The 10,386-nt window shown below is 38.4% G+C and overlaps 1 protein-coding gene across 4 annotated transcripts in view; it reads left to right on the forward strand.

Moving 5' to 3' along the window:
• LOC136864412 (ninjurin-1) overlaps nt 1-7,207 on the forward strand; it is a 79,764-nt gene extending 72,557 nt beyond the window's left edge. For 3 of the 4 annotated variants that reach the window (XM_067141380.2, XM_067141378.2, XM_067141377.2), the window contains exon 3: nt 5,759-7,207. In XM_067141380.2, coding sequence (XP_066997481.2) covers nt 5,759-5,959 — 201 coding nt within the window. In that variant the 3' untranslated portion in view covers nt 5,960-7,207. Of the gene's footprint in view, nt 1-462; nt 1,605-5,758 lie in introns of those variants that run through there. The other variant, XM_067141379.2, reaches the window with a different exon arrangement.
• The last annotated feature ends 3,179 nt before the right edge of the window (nt 7,208-10,386 follow it).

Genomic DNA, 10,386 nt, shown 5'->3' on the forward strand with positions numbered 1-10,386 from the left:
TGATTCTAGCAGTGATGAAATACTAACGCGCACAGTTGATAAGGGCCGGGGCCCCTTGGCACGCGGGGCCCGGGGCTGCAACCCCTTTAGCCCCACCCCACCTAATCCGGCCCTGTATGTGAAAACTATGTTCATTTTTTACCGTCAGGACAGCACTGTCATTCCTCTTCCATATATTTGGATTTTCTTGCAATTTTCATTGTTTTCCGTTGCTTGGCTGCGACTTGGCTGTTTATTATTCTTCAGTAAATGCACCTCATAAACCACGGAACCAATCAGAAAGACTGATACATACAAATGTTTCCCCGTTACCCATATCACTCGATTACAAACATACGGGTAAATTTGTTAGAAATTGTCGTTTATATCTCAGATGTAATTTTAAAATTAAATACTGAGAATTATAATAAACAATTAAAACTGTAATTCATTGAATCTCGTTGATAAAGTCCTTGCGGGCAGGTGGTTGCAGCAATCTTGGCGGTGATCATGGCTGGTGTGAACGTCGAGTACCCTGAGAAGCAGTATTTGGCAGCCGTCCTCAACCACACTGCTCTGGGGTTCTCCATGGGCGTCATGGTTGCAGATGTAATCCGGATGAGCTTCGGTCTGGATCCTGCCGTGCCTATTACAGCCGTTATATAATTCTATGAAACAGAGATCAGAATGTTCAAGAGTGGAAGACTCAAATGGTGAAGATTTTAATTGTATAGACTTTTTTAATACGTGATGACATTTCAGAAACATCACACATTACGAAAACTATCAACGAACCGGTTTATAATGTATTTTCGCAAAATCCAGAGACTTTTAGACATTCTACCAGAAAGTGTGAGTTGTGCTCGAGAATCATTTATAAATGAAGACTGTCGCGTCTGTCTTACTCAGGGTTATAATTTAAAAATCACGGTCAGCCTTGAATATTCTATCTCTGCAATCATTGAAGATAGAGAGAAAGGACTCAACACAAATAATTTAATTTCCTTCAGATAACTGAAACTTCGGCTTTTAAATGTGATTCCACCGATAAGAAATGCACATAAGAGAGAGCATGAAATGTTCTTTTGCTAGTATATATTGTAGCTATAAGCTTGCAACATTTATTGACTTTTCCCATAATAACAATAAACAATTTCACCATGGGACTAGACGCTTAGCAACGTGCAATCATTCAGAACTATAGAGTCATACGTCTTATCATATTTATTTACATTTGCTAGCGCAAGTGCATTATACCTTTGATTTTCCTGACAAACTGAGACTTCAATGTTCAATCTAAGCGTACTGTTAGTACCCAATTTTAAAACAACTGTTCAGTAGCTAATGAAAATTACACTATCAATTGTTTTAATACTGTAAGTAAAATAATGTATTTGTTTATTTTATGTCAATATACACTTTTCTTCACCCTGTCTGCAACATTGTTCTGGAAAGTAAGACGGTGCAATAAAATAAAGTAGACTTTATATGCATAGAAAGGAAAGCATCCGTTCTGTATTATCAATGTCTTGGTCTACTTTATCCAAGCTTCAAAGTATTTAACATTTTTATACTTCACTATTTCGTTACGTATAAGGGGACATCCAATGAGTTCATTAAGGGAAACTGAGTGAAAATTGAACTGTTATCATTAAACTCTCCAGAGAAACCTTCAGTGTATTCAAATCTAACCTCATATGTAACCATGTACCAGGTGAATCAGTTGCCTCTACCAATATTTTGTTCTGCAGCCTAACAAACGTGTAAGATCGTCGTGCGGTCGGTATTTTTCTGCTTATCATCCCGTATGGTACCAATGCACTGTAAGCACATCCTGCAGACGATTCTGAACACTTATAGATCACGCCATGTGACTATAGACCGTCCAGAAATTATGACATTATGACAATCATTTTTCGTTTATCAGTCTACTGTGCAACCGTTAAGATTTCGTGTCAGAAGACCGGGTATAGCCAAACGCAAAATCAATGCATAAAGCCACGATATAGTGAAATGGAAAGCATATGAAACGGGGAAATGGAGGAGTCAAGTACTCTAAGGCATTCTTATTACAGGTCTTACTTGCAGCGGTGACTCAAAGCATGTGGTCAAAACGCTGGACTGCCAATTAATGGAACGTCGTACTTATAGTTCGAATCGCACATCAAACACATTCTCTTTATGAAGTTCCAATGCTGCACTGCTGTATGGTCAGAATGAAGTCGCTTCAGTCATTCGCCATGTATTCCACGGACGAACACGTTGACATGCTCCTTGTCAACACGGAAGCAAGAGCGTATTCGTTGCAGGCATCACCATACGTCTGAACTAGGAAAGGTATCCAGACAGGCGACATCCGACTCGAAAGACTTTCTGCGGTGTTGAAAGATGTTTACGAACAACAAGGGTAATTCAGATAATATCACCTGTCCGAGAGAAGATTGTAATGTCTGGTGAGAATGAGGAGGCTGTTCTGGACACACCTTGCAATAATCCATATACGAGTACATGGGCAATTACACAACAGGTGAACATCAGCCAGGCTCCCGCCCTACGAACACTGCATGCGCATAAATATCACTCCTACCATCCACAGCTAAACCAGGAGTTTCACGGGCAGGATTTCGAAACTCTAATGAATTTATTTCAGTAGCTGTTAGAAAATCTGGAAAATGACGCAGCATCCAAAATCGTGTTTACGGACGAATCGTGATTTAACACTAATGGTACCGTCAACCGCCACAACATGCACTATTGCAGTGCTGACAATACCCATTGGGTGGGACAACTAGCCTACCAAGTGTAATGGGGAGTGAATGTATGGTGGGTGATCGCCTGATTGGACCGTATTTCTTTGAAAGCCATTTAACAGACGTACGCTAGTTGCACTTTCTACACCAGTTCTACTGGGGGATGTGCCACTTATAGAATGTTTAAGAATGTGGCTTCAACAGAATGGAACTCCACCACATTGAAGGTTAGCCGTCCTTAACCATCTGAATGAGAAACATCCAGGAAAATGGGTAGAAAGAGGAGGATCTGTCTCTTGGCCCGCAAGGTCTCCAGATTTAACACCATTGGACTTCTTACTGTGAGGGTATTTGAAACAAACAGTTTACACCTAGGATCCAGAAAATCCCGAGGTCCTTTGACAAGTCATTGCCAAAACCTGCAGATAACAACTATACTACAGTGCACCAGAATACCCATTCAGCGTTGTAAACCAAGCAGGTCATCACTTCGAACAATTTCTAGCGTAATTCACCATTGCTATTGCCGTTTTGTTCACCACCTTACTCCTTATCCCGATTTCATCTGTTTCTGATGATATATCGGCCCTTCTTAGGGTCACATACATTTACATTCACTGAAATAATTCACGTATAGGCCTACTAAGAGGCGGTGAAAACTAAATACATGAAAAATAAAACAGTATCCCTGCCCCGGACTCGAACCTATCACATAAAATACTCGCGAACAGTAGCGTTCGGCTTGTTCTTATCAACTACGCTAAACTACACCGCAGCACAATCTGTATAGATCACAGCACATGTGATAGTTTTTAACACCATTGCAATGTCCACTTCATGTTTCACAGACGTTTTATTTACATATCAGATCATTTAGTGAGTGCACTCATAGTTTCTATTATTTAATAATAATATAGCATAAGAGTTTCCTACTTTTGCGTAGGTCGTAAATAAAAAGATATGCGTTTTGCTGTGTTTACTGTGCGTACCTGAAGGACGGGTGTTTTCAGGACGTATAAAAACTGCGGTTTGCATAAAACAATATTTTTAGGGGCAGCCGATTCACCTCGTAGCCTATATCACAGGGCCTCTCAGGGTGCATGCAGCACTGTGCACGGTGCAAAAGACGACTTCGCTTCGTTGACCAGAATGCAGACCCCCACTCCTCGATTTGGAGCAATAGCGCTGTCTTCTCTCTTTCCCTACATCCTGTCTCGCTCGCTCCCCCTGTCTCCCTCTTCCTCACTTGCTCCGTAGCGCTCCAAATCCGAGCCGAGTTGAGCCGAGCTTAGCCGAGTAGCCCAGAGACGAAGCGTTGGTCCGACCCGAGCCGAGTGAGACCGATGCACTGTGCACAGGAACTCTGCGCCGCAGTTTGCACGCATGAGATTTTGGGCGTTTGAGAGGCCCTGCTATGTCATCACATTTCGCGAGAGATGAATCTACAAACAAGTAAGTACCGGTATCCTAGGTTCACAACGTATTTTTTGAGGCCATAAATTTTCGTACGGTCACTTGTTACTATTGTTATCACTTGAAATTGTTCTTCCGACCCAGGAAAAATGGTTGGACCATAGCACATAATCCATCAACAGTGAATACGTGGAGCACATAAGCTCTCTCGTAGTCAGTAAAATGAGACCGGCCGACCACATGCTGTGTAATTTTGTTCTCGATGTGAATTATCACGTGGAAGTAAGCAGTTAGAAACATTTTTGCATTTACCTGTGAGCTTCTTCACCGACAATACAGTTTGTCCGTAAAGTCATGTTGCGGTTTCAGAGCTGTATAACTTCTAATCTAAGCACAACACAACAATGCAACCCACGCCATATTGAACTGAGTCGAGTAGGTTGTAGACCTCAACTAAGTATCAAATTCGCTCATGATCCGAACCATCTGACTGCTTCAGCTTCCGCCCAACTTGATGAAAGGAGTTGCGGACAGTGCCCACATTCTGAATCAATTCTTTAAAGAAGTTATTATGAATATTTGCTATGATTTTGAATAAAAAACAAATCAGTTATTTTAAAACAACTCATTAATTAAACGGTTGTATGGTCGGTCTACTGAGAGAATCCGTTGGCTATTAATTACTGCACCATCTTCTAAGAACTTGACATGAACAATGTGTGGAAACCGATAAGATCAACACTGATCTCTCATTACACAACAGACATGTACATAAACTTAAAAACACGAGGATGATTACTGTACTTTTGACAGGACACAAGTAGTTGTCAAGAAAGTCTGCGATCAATTTACAACAAAGTCTGGAAAAACTGTGGCCATGAATCTTACAGCGAGTAATTGTCCATTGAGTTCTTGTGCTAAATTTTGGTGCAAAACACCATTAAATGTTGAGGAAAATGTGAGAACTTTCGCACAAGCATACATAGCTTTATGCGCTAAACAATTATCTATAGTGACACTTAACATATCTAATGCATAATCCAGAGTGAGTAAGAATGTACCTCCTTGACTTATATGTAAGCTAATATGCGACTTATGTGGAAAAACTTCATTGATGTTTAAAGACATTCTAATTCTGGGAAAGAATACAAACTCAGTAAATAGCTGCTGCTATATCTTCGCTCGTATACGTTAATCATGTTTATTTTAGATCTGGTGAACAAAGGAGTTTCACCTTATATCAAGTTGATTTCACCTCTCACTAGCTAACTACAGCAACATTATTTTTCTCCGAAAAATAAATTCCTTTCTTTATTATTTGCATATTTGTTTAACATTTAAAGGCTGTTTGTGATTCACTCCAAAGTACATGCATAAGCTGTTTTCACAGCATATTTCACTATTTTCTGCAAATCATTCAAAAATATTTCTTGTATTATAAGACATTTTGTGTATTTGATTTATTTTCAGTACTTGTTTTATGCTATTAATTTTTGCCATAATTTAATTTCCGATTAATTATTCTTATTGACTACGGTATCTTATATTTTTTTGTTTTGTTCTGTTATTTATTCTGCTTTTTCTCTTTGTTTTGTCAATTGCTACCACGGCTCCAGGCCTTGCAAGGTATTCTGAATGTGATCCTGGGGTCTTCCTTCAACATCAACAAGACGACTCAACAGAAGACGGCTAACATTTGGAACAACGTTGTGCTGTCCTTGAATATAATCACAACGGTGGTGAATGTAATTATAAGCGCGTTTGATATGCGCTCAGGAAATGAAATATCATCAAACAATTCTACAAGGAATGACTGACAAAGAATATAACATCTAGTTCTCCTCCCTAATACTTTTATTTTCAAACAGACCGAAGCAGTACACGCGACACTTCTAAGGAACTCCTTTAATGATCTGTGTGAGCTTTGAAGCAGGTAAACCAGCCACACGGAAAGGAACACATTATTGTTGTTATTATTTATTTTATATACACACTTGCTTTACGTCTTACTGACTCAGATTGGTCTTATGGCGACGATGGGATGGGAAAAGGCTAGAAGTGGGTAGGAGTTGACCGTTTCCTTAATTGAGGTACAGTCCCGGCATATGCCTGGTGTGAAAATGGGAAACTATGAAAACCCATCTTCAGGGCTGCCGACAATGGTGTTCGAATCCACTACGCCCCTATTTCCCGAATGTAAGCCGTGACCAAACCACGCAGCCACATGCTTCGTATTATGGTTCATGATTATTCAGTAGTGCTTAGAGTCTGTTATAAATTTAGTGTTCGTAAATATCTCAAGTATATTATCTCGTTTGAATCACTGTCATCAAACGAAAGAGTAGTGCCAAATCATAAACAAGGAAAGGATTTTCAATAATTAATTCGGGTTGCTCAGTCTGCAGAATCGTGGAAGAATGTTCAATTTCCTGCCCTCTCTTAACTCCATAACTTTCCCTATAAGAATAAGAAGTGCGTACGGTCCTACATCAACTCACAAATGAACCAAATCATACATGAAACTGATTGGAAATAGCCGTAAACACTTCTTGATTTCTATTAAAAATCTTGTAGCTATTCACAGTGCTGCAATGCTAAACTTTTACCGACATATTTGTGTTGCTTTTGAATTCATCGAACTTAAATGTCAATTAGAAGTACATTAACATGGACGCGCATAAAACATGGCCTCAACAAGGGCGAGTTCATCTTACAAAACTCATCAGGAGGTGTAGTAAATCACTCTATCTTGAGAAAAGTTCGTGACGAGTGCCTATCCATAATCGTAACTGTTTACTTGCTTGGTTTGTCTTGAAACACATCAATGGAGAAGAAATGTTCCCTGTCATATTACTGGTGAATTCTAAACTTGTAGAATAAATTATTTCTGTTATTCACTAAGAAATTAATGCTCATGGTGCTCGATTTGCATACCATGAGGAAACGTACCTTAATTAATAGTAACTAAAATGTTAACTATATTTTACATGACTCAGACTAATCCCTGTATAAAATAAATGTGTATTTTGAATATTTATGTAAATATATGATATGTATTAACTTAGGACTAACAGAATTTCCTTATTATGTTTTTATTATATCTTTTAGAGGTAATACATCAGAATATCTTATGGCGTTACACACACATATCACGTACGCAGCGACCGTTGGAAAATATATTTTGTTTATTAATATGTTCAGTTAATCAAAGTATAACCCAAAATATCGCCTCCATAACAGATAATTCCTTCAGAAAAAAGATCAGAAGCTCAAGTAAGGGATGTTATTGCTCGTGTTGTACATTCTCCACTACTTTTATAACACCACTGTGACAAAACATTTTGTCATGTTATGAAATAACGTGAAAGTAATTGAAGTTAATTTCTGGGCTAACACTCACCGAAGTCCAACGTGTTTTATCCATGCGAAACTTCCACAGGAAATCCAGCTGTATATTTCCGTGGCTTTTAGAAATTTCACCCATTTAGCAGAAAAACTCAAGAAAATTATCTTATTTCTTCTTACATTATCCTGATTATAACATATATGGCGTTTCATGTATCAAAATTATTCACAGTGGTCAGCGAAATACTCAAACCTTTTGTACAGTACAGCAGTAGGGGCGATTAGAGGTGTGTCTGGGGGGGGGAAGTCGCCCCCCACCCACTTTGCGGCGAATAGTTAAATTTGAATTCCATTTTAGCCACCTGAAACTAGGAATTATAAGAAAGCAATTTATACAAATCCTGTTACCTTGTCACTTAATCCTTTCCTTTATTTTTTAAATTCTAAAAAATACATAGTTGAAATACACACAAAATATCATTCGGCGCAGCTAACCGATTCGTACAGCGCTACAGTTAGTAGTGGCGACTTGCGCAGTAGCGTGTAGAAAAGCGATTACTCTGTGATGGCGCACTAAAAGAGTTTTGTATATGGAGAAGTCCATGTCATGACACGGGGAGGATCGTTCACTTCGCTAGCTGCGACGAAAGTGTTTACATCGTCTCCTGGTGACTACGTTAGTGTGACAAGGCTTTATTTCGCTCCCAACAGCTCAGCAGTAGTTACCCTCTCCACTACCTCCCTTCCCCTACTTTCCCCTCCAAACTCGGAGCTTCATGGAGGTTTGTATCATCAGATAATAATCACACTTCAAGCGTGTGCTGTGAGAAAGGAACGCAGGGGCACAATTTTTGCCAAGATCTTGGACAATTTAATATGATTCACCCATTTGCCGCGTGCATTCATCAGTCTGGCAGTCTCAGTCAGTTAATATGCCTGTGTAGTTGTATCTACTGCAGTGTCTATTACTTTCTTTATGTGTTGTCAAATACAAAAAGGAATGCTTATATGCCAGTCAATGCTTAGTACTCAATTATAAACTTGAAAGATTGGAAGTACTAGAAAGAAGAATTATAAGATAAATATTAGGCCCTCTATAAACTACAGAAAGGAGGAAATTAAGAAGTAATAACGAAATTTATCAGAACAGAGAAAACATGTCTATAACAGTACGGAACAGGAGACTGCTATTTTCGGACATATTTACAGAATGGACGACAATTGATTGAGCAAAAAGATCTTCACGTATCTTTGGAAGAAAAAGTCAGCAACCACCTGGATTTAAAAGACCAAAAAAGACTTGGAAAGAAACAACATCAGAGAAGAAGAAGTAATGGAAAGGGAAATTTTCAGGAAGAAAGTTTTAAAGATGGAAGGATTCTAAGGGAGGGAGGCAAAGAAAACCGGCTAAAGGTGGTCTGAAGAAAGAAAACAGAAACATAGTGAAACAATAAAGGAATATTGGAAGAAAAGGAAGGAACAACAACAAAGGATGACGAATTGAAATTGGAACGTGGTCCCTAGTACTCCCTAACGCAAGAAGAACGAGAAGAAGAAGAGGAAGAAGAAAAAAAAGGCCTTTTATTTTATAGTCACGCCGTACTTCTCTTTAATGGTAATACATTTCTAATTGTCCCTTTGGTGAAAGTTTACTGTATAGTACTGAATCAAAATCTGAACAAACTATTATTATTACAGTTAAGTTGGTAAAAACTCTCATCTTTACTTCTCCGTCAAAATTTGCTCAGAGAGCATCAGAAACTTACCATACTGTAGCTATTTTTTTTTCAATTTGATTGTCTACCCCCACTATATATCCTGGAACCTCCGTATTGTTATCTATAAATGTTTTTGCCCCCTCACTTCGAATTCCCAATCGCCACTACTGCAGTACAGTACCGTACTGTTTAATCTGATTGCCCAGGCGTGGCAAGCTGTTTATTTTCATAGTTGCGAAAGTAATACCTCCCTTCAACAAGCTATTATTCTCAGTTTTTGAAGTATATTCGATCGATAGCAACAGCATGTATTTTTTCTGTTATCTTAGTTCGATGACTATAATAATTTCTTCTAGTTTATGTACTGGAGAATAATGATATTAGAAATCATTCCTGCTCTCCTAGAAAGGGATAGAGAATATCCAGATCATCCATAGAACAGATTTTCTATAATACCAATTGCACGAAGTGTGTAAAAATTATTCTTCATTGTTTTCATTTCTACGACATATCTTTCAAAATCCTCCTACCAGCCTTCGTTTTAAGAGAAATACCAAAATCTTTATAATAATAGTCAGTACCTGTAGTATAGGACTATGCTAATGAAAGTTTATTTAGCTTTGGTTACATAGTAACCACGTCCCAAACTGATTCATAATTGACGTGAGTTTCTAGCTACTGTAGGAACTCAGTTATTATAAACACAGTTCATTCCCAAATGTTGCTAATACCCTTACATCATAAGATTATCTAAATACACAGTCAGGTAAGAGTCATACGGTTTGCTTCATCTGTCAAAGAAGGAGATCACGCAGTCGAGCGGGGAAAAAGTAATTTAACGTAAGTATAAGTTCATCTACTGTGCGCATGCTCTTTCACCATGTCTTTTAAACTGGATTGTATAATTTGTAGAATTCGTCGGTACTATTTATTAGTGAATTAATGTCCACGAAGTGCAATTCCATGTTATAATATTTCATCAAGTTAATGTCCAATTCCTATAATTAACATATCCTTGTCCTGAATAATCGTTGCCAGTAAAGTAGAACAATTAAATTCAATAATTCTTCAAAGGATCACGAAGCGGCGAACACGGTAAGTGAACTCCTTCCAGTTCCCTACCTCTACAAGTGAAAAACTTACATTAATATTACTAATTCACAGATTCTCAGTTTTAAAAG

The sequence above is a fragment of the Anabrus simplex genome, chromosome 2, assembly GCF_040414725.1.
Source record: "Anabrus simplex isolate iqAnaSimp1 chromosome 2, ASM4041472v1, whole genome shotgun sequence".
Taxonomy (NCBI): domain Eukaryota; kingdom Metazoa; phylum Arthropoda; class Insecta; order Orthoptera; family Tettigoniidae; genus Anabrus; species Anabrus simplex.